This window comes from Tauraco erythrolophus, chromosome 6 (genome assembly GCF_009769465.1).
Source record: "Tauraco erythrolophus isolate bTauEry1 chromosome 6, bTauEry1.pri, whole genome shotgun sequence".
Lineage (NCBI taxonomy): Eukaryota > Metazoa > Chordata > Aves > Musophagiformes > Musophagidae > Tauraco > Tauraco erythrolophus.
The window spans coordinates 26,913,797-26,932,433 of NC_141470.1; the positions used below are offsets into that span (position 1 = coordinate 26,913,797).

At 50.1% G+C, this 18,637-nt stretch overlaps 2 protein-coding genes across 2 annotated transcripts; one reads left to right on the forward strand and one right to left on the reverse strand.

Moving 5' to 3' along the window:
- The first annotated feature begins 271 nt into the window (after positions 1–271).
- BEST1 (bestrophin 1) lies at positions 272–9,829 on the forward strand. The gene is made up of 9 exons (XM_009990248.2): positions 272–423; positions 1,837–1,931; positions 2,336–2,569; positions 3,610–3,764; positions 4,613–4,690; positions 6,222–6,374; positions 6,862–6,942; positions 8,119–8,270; positions 8,629–9,829. The coding sequence occupies exons 1-9, from the start codon at positions 272–274 to the stop codon at positions 9,827–9,829; spliced, it is 2,301 nt and encodes a 766-aa protein (XP_009988550.1).
- A 1,585-nt stretch (positions 9,830–11,414) lies between these two features.
- FTH1 (ferritin heavy chain 1) lies at positions 11,415–16,215 on the reverse strand. Its single transcript, XM_086613704.1, is given in 9 exon segments — positions 11,415–11,660; positions 11,663–11,734; positions 11,737–11,752; positions 12,753–12,769; positions 12,772–12,828; positions 12,831–12,876; positions 13,877–14,007; positions 14,010–14,022; positions 15,950–16,215. Coding segments are annotated over 9 exon segments (534 nt in total). The 5' UTR covers positions 16,061–16,215; the 3' UTR covers positions 11,415–11,589.
- Between the last annotated feature and the right edge of the window lie 2,422 nt (positions 16,216–18,637).

Here is an 18,637-nt window from a genome sequence, read left to right on the forward strand (position 1 = left end):
AGTATATTCTTGTAACCAGCTCACATGCAGCTCAAAGACAAGAGAAAGATGGCAAGCTCAACAAATTTCTTGCCTACCATAAATTTCCTCCTGGTTCTCTATGTCACTGACTTCATCTTACCTGTCTTTTGATCTCAACTCATTGTTTCTTTCTCTTTCTCTCTTCCTTCCTTCCACCTGGCTTGCTTGCAGTGTCCCTGTCTCCTCCCTCTATGTAAGCTTGCTGGCAGCTTCAACATCTGCTCATTTTGTGTCTCTACCAGGATCTGTGATGACAGTGACATACACCAACCGCGTGGCTGATGCCCGCCTAGGCACCTTCTCGCAGCTCCTGCTCCAATGGAAAGGAAGTATCTACAAACTTCTCTACTCCGAGTTCCTTATTTTCATCTCTCTCTACTTCACCATCAGTCTTGTCTACAGGTAAGCATCCTTACACCCCAACATTAACACAGCCCCTCACCCTCAGCCTGTCCTGGACCAGGACAATTGAGCAACACAGGACTGGGACAGTGAACCTGGTGAAGATTCGCCCAACATAAGAAGGACATGGACCTGTTTGAATGGGTCCAGAGGAGGGGCACCAAGATGAACTGAGGCCTGGAGCACCTCTCCTAAGAAGACAGGCTGAGAGAGTTGAGGTTGTTCAGCCTGGATGACAGAAGGCTCCAGGGGGACCTTCTAGCAGCCTTCCAGTACCTAAGGTGGCCAACAAGAAGGCTCGAGAGAGAATTTTTGCAAGGGTGTGTAGTGATAGGACAAGGGGCAATGGCTTTAAACTGAAAGAGGGGAGATTTAGATTAGATCTAAAGAAGAAATTCTTCCCTATGAGGGTGGTGAGGCACTGGAACAGGTTGCCCAGAGAAGTTGTGGATGCCCCATCACCAGCAGTGTTCAAGGCCAGGTTGGATGAAGCTTTGAGCAACCTGATTAGGGGAAGGTGTCCCTGCCCATGGCAAGGGGTGTTGGAACTAGATGATCTTGAAGGTCCCTTCCAACCAAACCATTCTATGATTCTATAAAAGGAGCTGTCCAGCCACTCACCAGCCTCTGCTCACAGGAGGAAAGGAAAGGTCCTTCCTCACTGCTCCAGTATGGCTTAGCAGCTGACAAATCTTCTTTTTCTGTCCTGGGAAGTAACATAGTTTCTCTCCTCTGGGATGAAGCGTTGCATTTGATGCTTACCTACAGAAGAACACTGTGTAGATCATGGAGATCAAGGCTGAACTAGTACTGGATATGTCCCACAGTGAGGAGCTTTAGGAGAGAGTTTCCCTTGTTACACAACAGGCGATACCTTGGGTACGTTTTTGAGAGCAGATATCAGCTCTGGGACCACAGATCTTTGATAAGGCAACTGTACTCTGTGACTGGTCTGGTTTTGGGGAGGAAAGGCACAGATGGAAAGGAAAATCACAGATGCAGCACAGAGGTAGGAAAGCAGCTCTAAGAAAGAGGCAGGAACTCACAGAAGAGCAGAGCTTGGACTGACATTTTGCAGGATATTAAGTGAACTGTGGTGCACATCCAAGCTCTGTGGCAAACTCTCAATACAACACAGCACTTTCCCAAGGGGGAAAAATAGGGGTGGTCCCTGACATCGCACTGCATCATGTACCACACACTGTCAGTGACCACTTCTGGCTCTTTCGGACCTCTGGGGAGGTGGGCTGATGTCCCAGGCTCATAAGGGCTGTTCACTCACATCATTCCCAAACTCACAGCATGGCAGTGTCATGACTACCCATCCTTGGTTTCCCTTGCCAGACTCCTATCCCAGCAGGCCTAACAAGGCACAGACTCTTTGAGGCCGATCTCTCTGTTTTTCCCTTTTAGGCTGATCCTGAGCGAGAGCCAAAGGCTGATGTTTGAGAAGCTGGCACTCTACTGCAACAGCTACGCAGAGCTAATCCCTGTGTCCTTTGTGCTGGGTAAGGAGCTCTCTCTGGGAACACACGGGGAGGGGAAAGAGACAGCATTTCTTCTCCCTGGTTTGATACAGCTCTGCAGGCAGGCAGGCAAGATTCGCTAAGCAGATCCCTCCACCTTTGTATAAGTCCTCAAGAAAAACACATCATTCCATGTTGCAGCTGTGAGGTATGTCCCCAGCACACAGCTTGCACCGGCCAGATGTACTAGCATGTTCTGGGTTCCGCCAGGAGCGCAGGCACCAAATAAACCATGAAACTCAGACTCCAACTTTAGCATGGAGATCTGAACTGCCCTCCAGGCATGCCTGCACCCATCCCCATATGAGAAGTACCAGACTTCGTAGGCATGAGCATTTACATCTCCCACACCTTTAGGACGGCTAATTTGCTCAGCTTACCTCTAGGTTTCTACGTGGCTCTGGTGGTGTCCCGCTGGTGGGCTCAGTACGAGAGCATCCCATGGCCTGACCGCATCATGAACTTGGTCTCCTGCAATGTGGACGGCGAGGATGAGTACGGGCGGCTCCTGCGTCGCACCCTCATGCGCTACAGCAACCTGTGCAGCGTCCTGATCTTGCGCTCAGTCAGCACAGCTGTCTACAAGCGCTTCCCCAGCATGGAGCATGTTGTGAGGGCAGGTCAGTACAGGTACTGCCTTCTGGCACCAAGAAGACGGCAGCACATTCTTGCTGTTTTGGGAACAAAGAGCCCTGGAAACGGCCACATGACCTCAAGACTGGAGATGAGATAGTGCTGCAATGTGCTCAACTGATGTCTGCAGCGGGTGCTAAGCACCTGCTCATGCCCTAGCTCTGCTCTTCTGAGATAATCAACTGCTCTTTTCCCTATTGTTCCTACTAGCGGCTGGAAGGCTTGTTTGAAAGATGAAAGGTCTCTGCCCAAATTTTTATGTGAGGAGAGTGTCGAGACCCGGTTCATGAATGCAGATAAGGTCACAGGGCAGCCCTGGCTGATCTCATCAGGGTAATTCTGGTGCAGCGACTTCACTGGGAGCTGCTCTCCCTGCACTGAAAGTGTGCATGGGAAGAGAAGAGCTCTCTGTAGTAAATGACCCTGTGCAGATCTGTAGCAGAGCACGAGCAGACCCCTGACAAGTGGTATGTCTGTGCTCCCTAAGGGCAACAGTTTTCCACTGGGCAGGTGGGAATTGGAGCCTCAGACCTCTGACCTTAACTGCTGGGCTCCCTGAATCCTCTCTGAAGATGCTCCTCAAGATACAACATTTCCCAGTCTGCCCAAAGGGAGATGTCTGCACCTGCCCTAGCCACCCAGGTTCCCCTTGCAATCCAGAGAGAGAAACAGACACTTCTAGGACGTAAGTTATCCCATTCTCATCAAAAGTCTAAGTACACCAGGCAATTGCACCCTCAGCAATAATTTATCTCCCTGCTGACCGTGATTTGGTCAGATATACTGCAGACATCCAAAGTGAAATGAGATAAAGCCTGCCTCTCACACTTCTATAACTCAATGTTTTAACCAGAAGACTTGTCTTCCTTCTATATGTCTCCCAAAGGCTGAGGGTCTGAGTCTTTCCTGTGATTTTTAAGGAGAGCTAAGGTAACCACCTGAGATTTAGATGTTTTCATTTCAGACCAGATCAATTCCTTTCTGCCATCTACAACCATCCCTCTCTCATCTGCTCTTTTCCACCTAGGCCTCATGACACCAGAAGAGCACAAGAAGTTTGAGAGCCTGAATTCCCCCCACAACAAGTTTTGGATCCCGTGTGTATGGTTCTCCAATCTGGCTGTGAAGGCACGGAATGAAGGGAGGATCCGGGACAGCGTCCTGCTCCAAGGCATCCTGAACGTGAGTGACAGAAGCAATACAAAACTGTTTCAGGTCCTGTGCATGGAACTACAGGGATTTCCAGAGTGAGGCAAGGAATAGGAATGGTGAAGCAGGATAGTGAGCTAAGCCTGTCCCTGGGGATGTTACGTTAACTCACAGTGGCCAGTGGGGGTCTCCAGAATACAGACAGAAAGCCACAAGGAAGCATGTATCCGGAAAACACCAGGAGAGGTCAAAAGCATCCCTAACATCCAAGGTCCCTGAAGAGAACTTCACTACTGAAAACTCTTAGACAGTCCTGGGAAGCAGGCCATGCTCCACAGGCGAGACCTGGCAACAATCCCTGCCCAGCTGCAGAGAAGAAAAGTCCAGAGCAGCTCATCCTTCCTGGTATTCATGTACAGATAAAGTCACATTGTTTCTGTTCTCTGGAGTGAGAATCATCTGCCCAGAGAGAGACAGAGAGATCTCCCTCTGGGCTATTTATCTAGACCCACTATACAGTTAGGAGAGAGGAATGGATGCTCCTGAGACATTCTTTGCCTAACCTGTTGGCTGCTCATTTCGGGACGAGAAAAACTCTGCTATGAAGTGAGCTAGAACAAGATCTTGGGCTCAGAGGGAGACACTCAGGCAGCAAGGAGTTCCTCCAGGGCAAGCATGAGACCCTGCAGTGGTCTGCTGGGGTGAGGCTGGGCACCAAGAGTGCAGGAGTACTGGCTGAGTCCCCATTCTAGAGGAGGTGTGAGTGGGAGGGAGTGGGCTGGAGCAACAAAGGGCAACGAGGCCAGAGAGGCTCAGTGTCCCCAGCAAGGCAATGCAACGTTTGTGCACGGCTGACAGGCCATTCCTTTTCCCCGCTGCAGGAGCTCAACACCTTGCGCAGCCAGTGCGGGCGACTCTACGGGTATGACTGGATCAGCATCCCCCTGGTCTACACTCAGGTAAGAAGGGATCCCCCACACCTACTGCTCCTGCCCATGCACGCTGCCTCATGCACCCCCATTTACACCCATTCCTGACCCACACTTGGACCCTTCATCCCCACCTACACACATTGGCTCTCACGCACGTAGCTCAGCAGCACACACCCAGCCCAGCCTTATTTCCGTAACTCAGACACAGCCACCTCTACAGAAACACACACTGTCCAAGGATAACAGCTAACCACGATGTGTGCCACATGGGTACACGGAAAACACAGATCGACTCCCTGCACTGCCTTGCAGGGAGCACATCCCTGAAGGAGTTTCTTCCTCCTCAGCAGAGCTGCGATCCATCTGCCAGCAAAGCTGCTCCAAGAGTAGGGGCAGCTCCCATGGAGCTGTGCCACGTGTGTGAGAGTGAGCTGTGTGCATGTACTCAGCTGTTTAATAGCTCTCTCGATGCAAACCCAGACAGACGCTTCGGCACCAACTTTCTCCTTTGTTTCATACAATCCAGCTGCTGAGGTAACACTAATGCACTCCGCCGTGAAACGGGAACTGCTTCCATTCGCGCAGTGCTGAAGGTTAATGGGGAACACGTTGGGAAACTATATTCCTGCACAGATAGATCAGTGTCCTGCACACTAGGAGCAAAAGAAGCATCACAGCATGCCTTTGTCCCCTCCGCATACACAACCCGTTTTTTAGGTGCCCACCCACACCGCAAAGTCTGTTGTTCCAGGCACTCTCTGTCCTGCCCATCATGAAACAGCCCTGCGCCGTTCGCTGCAAGCAACTGCGTGGCTGGCTCGAGAGCCTTGTCATGCTGGGTGTTTGTTCTGAACCCCCTTGCTTGTTGCGTCAAGAAACCATGGGAGAGCCTGAGCTGCTTTTAATTTGAAAAGGGGAAGTTTCCAGTCCCATGATTATGGAGAAAAGCACAAAGCTCATTGTAGCCTGAAATCTGGGCAAGGAAGTAGGCAAATATAAAAAAGTCCCAGTGTGAGGACCAGGAAGGAAGGAGCTAGTGCAGAGCTGGCAGCACTGCCAGGGTTCCCTGCCCTGACTTGGAAGTGGCCTGCCACCAAGGACTGAGCCATGACAGGCTTGAGACAGCTTTTGGGAGAGGCAGGGGCAAAAATGAGAGGAGCTCACAGCACCCCTTACTTCAGCAGCAGAACAACCATGCAGCCATGTCTCAGTTGTTTGGGCTCTTTCCATTCAGGGTGTCACATGCTTTCTTCTGCCACCGTCTTTCTGTGATGCCTCCACAGATGTCATTCCAGGGACAGCATGGAATGAAATACGGTGTCTGTAACAGCTAAAGGGCACATTTCAAGCTTCCTGCAGCAGAAATGCATCTTCCTGCAAAAAGCAGAGGAGAAGCCTGTCGTAACTGAATTCAAGGCTTTCAAAAGGCTACAGAGCCAGCAGCTCTGCAGCAGCTTGCCGCTGTTTGGAGATGTGTGGGGTGGAACTGAGAAGAGATGCTGGGAAAGCAAACTGGGAACTCAAGCTCCTCTGGTGTGTCCCCTGGCATCTTTCCCAGGTGGTGACCGTGGCTGTTTACAGCTTCTTCCTGGCCTGTCTGATCGGACGGCAGTTCCTGGATCCAGAAAAAGCATACCCTGGCCATGAACTAGATCTCTTCGTGCCTGTCTTTACATTTTTGCAGTTCTTCTTCTACGCTGGCTGGTTAAAGGTAAGTCCAAGAAAGTTCCAGAGCTGGAATTTGACTCGGCCAAAGGTTTTTCCCAGCATGTGCTCACTGGGAACTGGGCTGTGTTCTTTGGCCTATGGGCAACATGCCCCGTGCCGGCACACAAAAAGGGAGCCAACAGGGGCTGAGGGTATTGCCAAGACCTTCTCAGTTTCTGAGTGTCTCACCCTGGAGATCAGCTCCCCCTTTCCTAAAAGCTTTGATCCTCACTACTTTGGGGAAAAAGAAAGGCAGTGGGCTACGCTTTACCTGCAGCAGTGGTCTGCAGTTGCAGAAGGGGCAGTTATCTGGGTGTACCAACATCTCCCAGCCACTGGCAAGCCTGCACTAACCCATCTCTTTGGGAGGAACAGCATTGCTCTGAATTTGAGGGACATCACGCTTTACTCTGCACCCACTGGCCTTCTCCCTGCAGGGAAAGGGGCAGGTACGACCATGATGACCTTTGCTATGCGCTCTCCACATGCAGGTGGCTGAGCAACTCATCAACCCTTTTGGGGAGGACGATGACGACTTTGAAACCAACTGGCTCATCGACAGGAACCTGCAGGTAACGTGAAGGCAGGATCCTCCAGATGACCCTGACCTGCAGAGGAACACTGAGGCAGGACTGCACCTGAGGGTTTAGCAAGCCCCGTCACTGCAGTCACAAAGTTCTCCTCCAACAGCTCTGCTGCCCACCTCCTATGCCTGCAACAGGGCAGAGAAGCAGTCCCTGTTACCTTTGTGCTTTCCTGAATTGTTGGTGGATGCATGTTAAGAAGAGCCCCAGGATCTCCAGAGGGAGATGGCTAGGACAGCAGGAGGAGAGCATAAGGCTTCCTAACAAATATGAGGGTGAAGGTGACCAGCTCAGTCTTCCCCCTCAGCAGCCAAGGAGACATCCCAGGCTCTAGGAAGAATGTGGGGCAAGGCCTGTGCCAGGAAGACCCTCTCACACCAGGAAAAACAGGGCTTTGGGCGTATTAGAGGGCTAGAACACCTTTCCTGTGAAGACAGGCTGAGAGAGTTGTGGTTATTCAGCCTGGAGAAGAGAAGGCTCCAGGGAGACCTTCTAGCAGCCTTCCAGTGCTACAAGAAAGCTGGAGAGGGGATTTAGATTAGATCTAAGGAAGAAATACTTCACTCTGAGGGTGGTGAGGCACTGGAACAGGTTGCCCAGAGAAGTTGTGGATGCCCCATCCCTGGAAGTGTTCAAGGCCAGGTTGGATGAGGCTTTGAGCAATCTGATCTAGTGGAAGGTGTTCCTGCCTATGGCAAGGGGGCTGGAACTAGATGATCTTTAAGGTCCCTTCCAATCCAAACCATTCTGTGATTCTATGATCTTTGTACATAGAGACCAATTGCAGCTTTCATCCATGCTCTGACAGACACGATGGATCCAGGCTGTTGGTTTCACACCCCCGCTACCTCTCAATGACACATTATTCCTGCCTCTCCCTCGTTTTTTCCACCCTGTGTCTGTATCTAACTGTCTCCTCTGCTTTTTCCCATGCAGTAACCCTCCACCTTCAGCCCTTCCTAATACTGAGCCCCTCTGTCCTAGTGAGCATATCGCTTTCCTTCCAATTAATCAAATCCCTCCGTGTGAAAAACCACCCAAGTGGCAGGAAACGACACAGCAAACCCAGCCACTTCTGTGCTACATTGTTTCCTCCCGCCCTGCATTCCTTGCAGGCACAGGTGATGCTCCTCAGCCATATGACGTTTCTGCTGTCCCCTGCAGGTCTCCCTCATGGCAGTGGATGAGATGCATCAGGATTTACCCATTTTGGAGAAGGACCTATACTGGAACGAGCCTGATCCCCAGCCACCCTACACCGCAGCCACTGCTGAGTACAAGCGCCCATCGTTCCTTGGCTCAACTTTTGATATCAGGTGAGCGCAACCACAGGGTGTCAGAACAGTCCACATTTACGCCTTGGATCAGCTGTTGTGCAGGGTGTTACACTGGAGGAGTCAGAGCAAGCCATAATATCTTTCTCCATAGTCTGTGAAATCTTACTCTAAAATATTTATAGGCTCATGCACAGACAATAGCAAACATCCTCCACAGAAGCGGATGCTTCTGACCTTTTCTCCTCTCCAATGAGCATCCCTGTTGTGGAGGGCGTAACACATCTAATGGCAATACAGGAAGAGAGAGGCATGGCAGCAGCACTCCCTGCGCTGCCAGCCTCTCCACCAGAAACCACCTCCTTTTGTGGCTGTCACAGCCCGTTTTGCCTTTCCCCAGCATGCAGAAAGAAGAGATGGAGTTCCAGCCCCTGGAGCAAATTAAAGAGAACGAGGAGGCAAACCACTCCACACCATTACTGGGACACCTGGGCCGCCTCCTCGGTGTCCAGTCACCGACTTTCTCCAGGTCCTCTTCCCGGATGAACCTTCTGCGCAGAAGAGGAGATCCCACATCCCCCTTCTCCCATTATACGTACCAAGACATGGGCAAGTCTGGAAGCCCTTGCAGCATCAATCGGCCCAGAGGAGACTCCAGCTCACAGGAGCAGTGGGACAGTGAAGACAGAAAACTAAGGGAGTTTGATGCCTTCATGTCAACCCCATTTTATGAGAGACCTGGTTTCTACAGTGCTCCACAGACACCAATCAGCTCTATCCCCATGATTTTCCCTTCTAGACGCCAAGGCCGTAAGAAGCCTCCTGCACTATCCAGCATCACTGCGTGCTCGACTTCTCTTAGGGACGTCATTGTCAACTCCTCACCTTCCAGAGTCAGCGATGTGTATAAGAGCCAGAGTTCCATTGGCTCAGGTGCAAAGGAAACATTTATTTGGCCAACAGATCGGAGCAAAGGTCCTGACTCGGTGGTTGTAACAGTAGAAGAAGAGAAGAGCAGCTCTAACAGTAAAACCAGAGAAGCTGCCACTGCAAGAAGTCCAGGAGCTCAGTCCACAGCATCAGATAGCCCTAAATTCCCTTTCTTGGCAGAGTCCCCAGACCACGAGAAGCAGGGTAGCTTCAAGAGTCTAAAGAGCTTGAAAGGTTCCCACCCACCCTGGCTAACCCTGGAGAACACAGCATCAGCCACCCCCAATTCTGAGCATTCAAGTGCCTTTCACACCCCCAGTAACAAAACCCCCGGAGGCAGTGCCTCCCTCTGCTTCTCGTTCACTCCTGTAACATCTCCAGCGCTGGAGAGATCCCACATGGGGAACACGGGCCCTGATGCTCACAGCCTAAGTTTAGAAGATACAGACAGTGCTCCAGACCAGCATTCAGCAGAGGTTTCCAGGACCACGAGAGATGCTGGAAACGGAAGTGTTAATACTCCCCCTACAAAAGAGCCAAGGCGAGCAGAGAATCCATCGCCCAACGATTCTGGCATCTCTCTAGCTGAGGGCGACTATGTGGGGCTGATGGAGGTGATCATGGAGACCAGTGAAAGCACATGTGAAGAGCAGCTAGATCAGTACAGCTAGAGGAGACCAGGAGACACACAGTCCTGTTGAGATACCTGCCACATTAGTGATATTGCAGTATCTTGGTGCCTGGCCACACTGGCACTCACCCGAATGGAAGGGCAGTGCAGCCACAGCACGTTCTGCTGGAACATGCAGCTAAAGTCCAGCCTAAGCTAAAGCCAGCACTAACACACTGCTACTGAGCTCAGGTACGGTATCAGGCACAACTTCAGCGTTGTAACAATAACCAAACAACAAAACTCTTAATTTTATAGCAAAAGAACAAGACTTTAAGTGTTATGGATTACAGATACCTAACAGCAGAGCAATTACCTTCAGCAGGTACCAGCCTGAAGAACCTGGAGTGCAGGTGTAGCCCAAACCAGAATATCATTAATGAGATTACCTCCCCCCCTCCTCATCACAGCAAGAATTGGAACTTGAGCTTTATGTTAACATTTGTCACAAGACCCATCCCAAGTCTCAGGCAGGACTTGTTCTACTGACAAGATACTCCAGGGAAAGTAAGAGACTGAAGCAAGTCACATCACTTGTGCAAACCTCCCAGTGCTTCATGAAGTCATGTCTAGCTGGTGTTTTCCAGTACTGGAAAAGTAACAGGATAAGGCAGAGCAAACATCTGCTAGAACAGGTGGCTGCAGTAAATGGTATTTGCCCAGCACATGGCTTCCTTTTGAAGTTCCACATCACATCTGCCACTGATTTGACAGTACTCAGAGAAGTCATGTGGATGGTAGCAGACACCATCCAGCTGTGAGTTTCTACTTGTCTTCCCTAAGAAAATAAAAACAAGGCTGAAGTCTAAGACCATCTGTTTTGTTTCCTCATTTTAGTTTCCATGCAACAGGAATTTAGAGAAACCACAAAAGTTCTCCTGTTTTAAGCAAGAGGCTTCAGAAACAGCTGCAAATCTCCCATATCACAGGAGGCACATGACAAATTCACCTCCCACATCCCTTCCAACGCCTTCACAACAGCTGCCAATCCTCTCTGCCTTCCATGTACAGCACTTAGACCTAGGCAGATGTCACCACCACCCACTGCAACTCCTGATGCAGGGCTATTGAGGCAGTTCCTGCAGCACCGCCATTTCAGTCCAGCTTGATTACAGTACACAGTTCCAAAGCCTTAATCCACAGTATGTTTTCTCCATACAAGCATAGCCCTGTTTATTAGACATGGATGGATGATGCCTAGTGAGGCACTTAGACACACCCCCCCCCCGCCCCCTTCAGTAGCCTTATCTGAATTCACAGGAGCAATTCAGCAAGCCCAGATACTCAAAACTTCCTTTCCTTGAGCTTTTATTACAGCAACAGCTTTGGTGGCAAAGGCATTTTAACACACAACTTTAGTCACTGACCAATTCCTGCAGTAAATCCCACCAGACTGGAAAGAGTTGTTTCTATAAAAGTGCAAAGCAAGTAAAACCCGATGCCTCTAATACTTCTATTCTTCTAATACTTCTAATACATGGATGCCTCTTCATCCATGCCCAACTTAAGATGGCTGTCACAACAGAGACTACAGAGCCCAATCCTGCAAGTACAGGCCTCTTGCCTCCAAAACAGAAAAAAACAACTGGAACCAAGTCACTTTATTGGATGGAGGGCAATACACGAAACACAAGAGAAAGAGGGGTGGTATTTGGTACGAGTGTAAGAACTGTGTTATCCTAGATAGCCTGAAGATGCATGCATGGCTGGACAGTAAGTAGGAGTTCCACTGAAACCCACAGGGTGGCTGTTGGCAAGACTTCAGCTGTCATTGTCACTGTCCCCAAGGGTGTGCTTGTCAAAGAGGTACTCCGCCATGCCGTATTTCGGTGCCCCATCTTCCGCAGGTTGGTCCCATGGTCACCCAGCTCTTTGATGGCTTTCACCTGCTCATCCAGGTAGTGAGCTCAATGAAGTCACACAACTGAAAGGGAGACAAGAGAGTTTAAACTTAGGCCTGAACACAGCTTGTCCTGCTGAAGCCACATCTGAAATCCTACCAGTCCTCAGTAGGGAAAGCAGGAGATACAGAATGACAATTTTAAAGCAGCAGAAGATATCTGAGAGGAAGAAGCCTTTAGTTTTGCCTCAGCAATGCCAGAACAAGACCAAAGTGAGATAGGTTTATCCAGGCATGCTTGCTCCAGAACCCTGCAGTATGGCATCAGCTCAGGAAGCCTCCCCTCTTCCCTACAACAGGAAGCATAGGAAAAATTTCTGAAACAGATTTAGAAGCTCCCACTACACAGCACTTGAATTCATGGCTGTGAGGATTTAAACCTTTAGAATGGTCCAGCTAATTGTTTCTTCTAAGAAGTCCCTCTAATTTACACAGGACACTTCCAAGAGTACTTTAAGAGACACCTGCTAATCTCTTCTGATACTAAGAAGCCTCAATCCAGCCTTGCCAATAATTTCAGTCTGTGAAGAAACCTGCATTTCAGACAGTTCTGAAGAGTCAGGGCTTTCTAACATTTGGAAGGAAGAGACTGTCAAAATTTTATGACAGCCTTACAGGCATCCATTGGTTTAAAGAACTCATCCCACACAAAAACAAGCTTTCTCCATAGAGCTCAATACATTTCTTTGCTTTGAAATGCTGTTTCATGGGTGCCCTCTGTTCCCAAGAGCAATAGAAGGGTTTGAACAAAGTGATGCACCCACTCTTCTGTAAGGCAGGCCTCAGCCACCCTAACACACTGCAACTGGTCCTCCTAGAAAGAGATGGCAATAGGCCTACCAAACAGCTAAGGTACAGGCTGACATCTGGGCCTTTCCCTCCGAAAGGCTGCACCACTAGTTCAACTCCTTTTTTCACCTTTAGGAATGGTGGGGACATGTAACTCGCCCCCAAAGCCACACAATTAAGACACATACAAGCCTCTCATTACACAGCCACGTTCTCAGCTTCAGCATCTACTTACATGTGGGTCGTTCTTTCAGTTGCCAATTTGTGCAGTTCTAACAGTGACTGGTTCACATTCTTCTCCAGGTGCAGGCGCACTCCATTGCAGTCAGCCCATTCTCCCAGTCATCACGATCAGGCTTCTAGAAGGGGAAAGCACATGACCATATTTTCTGGTACCACACATCATTAGGGACTACAAGTCTTTTAGATCAGTCTCAAAGCCTGTTTAGACCAGTTCAGGCATTTAAGTATCTTCAAAAACATGGTGTGCACACAGAGCACGCTCTGAACAGAGCTGAACCGCATGCTCCGAGTCCCAGACCTGTCCCCATTCCCTCTATCTGCCTCATGTTACATCCTCTGAGCTCTTGTAAACAAGACAGCTAATAGAGCTACCGTCAGCCTCCTCCATTATAACCTAATGGCTTAAACATCTGCCTACATGTAGGCAATGGGCACAATCTCAGACATGAAGCAGCTGAGACACCAGTATAGGCACATCTAGTCTTCAGCTCAGAACTGCCTAGTATAGAGTCTAGTGTTTACAAGTACTCAGACTCACTAGTAAGCAAAGGAATTCTTCTCAAGTGCCCATTACTTAGTTTGCTGTTTTCCCCAGCAAGAGTTGTCTAGCATTAAACTGGCCCTACTCCAGTGCTTACTTTCTGCTGTTCAAATCGTCTAATTAAGTGACTTGAAGAAAACAGTGCTTTGAAATCTTGCAGGGAGCCATAACAAGCAACTGGAAACCTGAGTTCTCACATTCCATGTCAAGCGATCAAGAGTTCTCTACAAAACAGTGCAGAGAACAGAGAAGGCTCTTGCCATCAAATTAAGGCAAATGAAGGAGCCGGTGTTTACTTATCCTCAACCTACAGCAAATCACCTAGGGCAGGCATCCTCTCTACACAGAAAGTACTTTTTATTAGTCAATCAGCACAAATTATCAAATTACTACATATCTCTACAGATTTTTGGGCTGAATGCCATGCATGGATCACAGCAATGCAGTATGCTTATCTACTGTCAGTTGCTGCTCCTCTGGGAGAGGCCTTACAGGAAAGTCATCCCCTTCCAGCCTGGAGACAGAACAAGTCTAGTTCTGCACTAGACAGTACAACCCATAGCTCCACTCCTCACCTTGATGTCCTGCAAGAAGATGCGTCCACCTCTCTGATTCTGTAGCTTCATCAGTTTTCTCAGCATGCTACGTTCCTCATGGGACTGATGCAGGAAGTACTTGGCAAAGTTTTTCAGGAGCCAATCATCCGGTCAAAATAGTAAGACTGAAAATAAGAATTCACATGCTCAAACTCCAAGCCTCACTCCAGCTACCATATAAAGCCAATCCATACTGCGACTTCAGTCTCTTATCAGCCCTACTTCAAGATGGCTGGAGTCCACGCTAAGGCTAGCAGTCGCCGTCAACACCAGCAAGGCAGTACAGCAAAACTGTTCCCTTCGCAGCAAGTTCCATTTTTCCTGGCCAGGACTAGTTTTAACCTGTATCCCTACCATGAACACCCCAGGGACACAAATAAGTGTTATTTATGGTTCAGTCTGAAGATACAAAAAAACCCACGGATATTCTTCGAGTGCCATTCAAATGCCTTAAACACAGCAGCCTGAAAAGCTTTTTCAAGAAGGAGAAATCCTCCCTGCTCCCTTTGTCTGAGTTTGTTTACAAGGACCACGAGTCAAGGTTCTGACTTGCAATAATGGTTAAGGGTGGCCAAGAACTTTAAGGCACTTCTCCAATAAGGCTCCTGTGCTTCACTAGGCTTATCAGGGATTAGACTAAAAAGTACACTTTCTACTTTTTTTTTGAAAAAAGATTAGCACCACATTTAAGAAAAAAAATAAAAACATAGTCAACAGTAAATACAAGACCGTCTTTTTTGGAAAGCCAAAAATACCTTTAACAGCAGTTAGAAGCCACCACACAGCTTGCTTGTTCTGTGGTCAGAGCCATTAGGCAGGATTCAATGGGAAGCATTGTATCAGCTACCAATTATTTACCAGGCAAAATACTACAGAATTCTCTGCTCTTAAACCAGCAGCTTGGAGGTTCACATCAAGACACTGGTGCTTGTGTACCACTATCCTCCACCAACATAATCACGTCCAGCTCGTAGCTGAGGTTCAGACCATCGCAGCAACACAGAAGCAAGCTGTAGAGTTCTACACCCAAGCGCCACAACACACTACAGTGTCACTAGAAAGTCTCAAGTTACCTGGCACACCTAAAGCACCAAGGTGGCTGCGCAGAGCTCAGAGCTGCTGTCCAGACCAAAGTTACTCATCTCGGCTATGGCTAAAATTGGAGCCTCACGCCACGCGAGACAGGTAAGCACAGCACCAAGGAAACCACGAATTCCTACCGATTCACTTCGAAAACTACGAACGAAAAGCCTTGCCTCAGAGACAAGAACGCCTGTGGGAAAGGTGCCAATCGCTTCGTTAGTCAACTCCTCGCTATCCAGCCCAGCCCCAAGGGCAGAGCCGCTTTGGAAGCTGCTGAGCTGCGCTGATAACGAGTCCGTCTAGGGCAACGGACAGAGAGCGGTTAACGTGTAACTGAAGTTCGCCACCGAGATAAAGGCCTCACCTACAGAGAGCGAGGGGCCGCCCCACCCCCAGGGGAAGGCCGAGAACGCCACAGAGGCGGAGGGGGGAGGGGAGAGAAGGAGGAGCGCGGCTGCGTCCCTAGGCACCGCCCGGCACTCGGGAACCCCCCGCCGTGCCCCCTCCCCGCAGGCCGGCCATATCGCTCGGCCAGCGGGGGCGGAGGGCCCGGGCTGGTCCCTCGTGCAGCGCCCGTACCGGAGGGCGGGCAGCGCCAGCAAACCGCCCCCCCACCCCGGGGGGGCACAACCAACCCCACAGCCCCGGCTACGCCCTTATCCCTTGCGGGACCCATCACTCACACCGCTACCTTCCCTCCCGCTTCCTCAAGCGGAAGGTGCGACACTTCTTCCCTCACCCCGACAGAGCCCAAACACAAGGCGGGCGCAGACCCCTCCACGGGAAAGGCCGCACCGGGTGGGCCCGCCTGCCCCCCGAGCCTAGCCTAAACCCCCGGCCCCCACCTGAGCCCAAGCGCTCCCGGGAAGGCCCGAAGCGCGCCCGCCCCTTCCCCACCAGCCGGCCCCACGCTTCTCCCCTCCCTTCACCCCCGCACACAGGCCCCTCCCCCTCAGCCGAGCGACTCACCATGCTGAGGTACACGTAGGAAGCGTAAAGCTCCAGGTTGATCTGGCGGTTGATGGCGGCTTCGCAGTCCTGGTGGTAGTTCTGGCGCACCTGGGAAGGAGGGGCTGCCATGGCGCTGCCTTAAGGGGTGGTGAGTCGGTGGGTACGACGGTGGAGCGTAGTAGCGGTGGGGGCGGCGTGGCCCGAGCGCGGCCGGTTCCGTCCAAGCACTGTTGACGCAGGAACCAGCTCCGCTCAGCCTCGCCGACGCGCTCTAAGCGGTGGTCGCCCGGCGCCGACCGTTTTATAGGGTCGCAGCGTCATCGCGCCCCGCCCCGCCCTCCCGCCCGACGCGCGCAGCCCGCGGCGCAAGCGCTGAGGGGCGGAGCCTCCCGCCGCCCTTCTGCTGGCCCAGCGTGACTCAGCACCTCCCCCGGCGGCGCGTGCTCCCTCACGCCCCCCGCCCCCGGCCCCGGCCCCGGCTTCGACCCCGTACGAGGGCGGGGCGCGCGCGCGCCCCTTTCCCAGAAACCGAAGCGACAGCCAGGCGGGCGGGCGCCGGTCAAGGCTGCGGGGGGGGCCCTGCCGCCGCCCCCCGCCCCGAGACAGTCAGACGCCCCGCGTCCATGTGTAGCCGACCCCCGTCCCAACCTAAAGCTGGAGGTCGGGGGTGTCTGTCCGCCGGAGCACGGGGCTCTTGATCCCGCGGGGAGGGAGCAGGCCTCGGGCAGAGGCCCAGAGAGCGAAGCGCCTCATGGCCTTGCAGGCGCCAAGACAAAAATGCGTGTGTTTGCTGACGAAAAACAGCATTAGAGCTTCTCAGCTTTAATAGTAAACGTTTGAGCTGCTTAATTTATACAGTGTTGAGAAGGAAGAAATTTGTGCCATGGTGGATGTTTTTTTTTTCTTTCACTTACTCTGGGGCTGGAAACCAGTATAAAAGCTCAGCTGGGTGTCAGTGGTAGCTGCTGTTCCAGTAAAGCAGTCGGTGATGCAGCGGTGAGCTTTCAGACTTAATCCTTTCAGTGACCAGGCCCTCCTTTGGAGACTGCCTCAAAAACGCTCCTAAGAAATGCAAGAAACAATTAAATAAAGGTGAAAATCCTTGGTTAGCCTGAGGAGCCAACCAACCACGAATGGACAAACACAGCTGAACTCTTCAAAGATGGCTGTTGGTGTTTGCTAATGACCAGGGGAAGGAAGCACGCTGGATGTTAGCACCAGCAATGCCTACAGGCACCATACACAAGAAGGCTGGTGAGAAACTTAACAATTTCTTGCCCTCAGATGTCTCATTTGCTTGATGGTGAGATTTAGGATAGGAGCCTGTAGTCCGTTCAAACACAATGCTGAATAATAAAGAGATAATTGAGAAATCAAAGGTCAAATGGAAAAACTGAGCCTTCTGATAATGAAATGATTATTTCAGCTGCTTTTAGTACTCCCATAGGTATTCAGTTTGCATGATGATTTATTTTCAATAAACATTGGATTCTTTTACGTTCTGAAATTTTAAGCAGATTATAAGTGCAGCCTTGAGGGCTGGAAACATCCTACTTAAACTGAGATCATCCCGTAACATCGGCCTCCCGAAATCTTGGCTTGTACTAAGCCAACATTAAAGTTGAAATTCATCAGAAATAATACAAGTTACCGAGCTTCTTAAATCAGATTAAATCAATTTTCCTCTAACCAGTTCTTTCCACAAAGTTTTATTCGGTATTTGAACCTTCCCAGTAATGTGTGATTTCCCATGCGTGACTGCTGTGGTGTCCGTCTGTGTGTAAAGGGCAGCACAAGGCTTGTGTCAGCAGAACGGTGCTTTTCGAGGCGCTCGGAACGCCCGAAGGAAACAGGCAGCCTGTGGCTTCCTTTGTTTTACTGTTTTCTGTTGCTTTTGTCAGTTAACTATCAGAAGTAATTAAGATCTATAAGTTAACGTGGGTCATACCTGTTGCTTCAGCAGGCTGCCAGGTGCATTTCAAATCTCTTGTTCCCCTCCCACACAAATGCTTATGTAAAAAAGAAAAAACAAGTTGTAACTGCTGGGCGGATTTGCGTTACTGTTCTCATACTATAGTATTTTCACCAGCTTGCAGGTACCTCAAACAAACCTTGCGTTTGGCTGAAAAGGCTTGGTAAAAGTTAGGAGTTGTCCTCCTGAAGCACAGATTTATGCATAGCTTGACGCTCTATATGGACAGTTCATTGCAGAGGATGTTCCGGTATTCCAGAAAGACTAACCTTGAGCCTAGAAAACAGTAAGCCATGTACTTTACGTTATGTTTGCTGTTCATGCTCTCTTTCCACCTAACCTTTTCACCTCTGAGTGAGAAAGGCGCGCTTGGAACTATCAGAAGAAAGTTGCCCAGGAGCTTACAGACTGCAAACTACTTTTTTTTTTTTCCAATCTCATCCTGACCAAACCTGCATAAATCTTCACAACTTTTTTTCATGAAAAAGCTCTGCAACAGCACAATTTGTAAGCAGTTGAGCAAATAGTCCGTTAATAATAGGAATATTTCCTCTGTAGTTTGGACAGTCTGTGCCACCCATGATTAAACGTAAGTAAGATTAGGGAAGTCCTACATTTTGTTTTCTGGATCAGCTGCAAGTTGCACAAACATGGACATTATTTTTGATGTCAGCAGATTTACACGGCCAGAATAGGAAACACTGGGTTGCACAGCCATGTGTCATGATATCTTG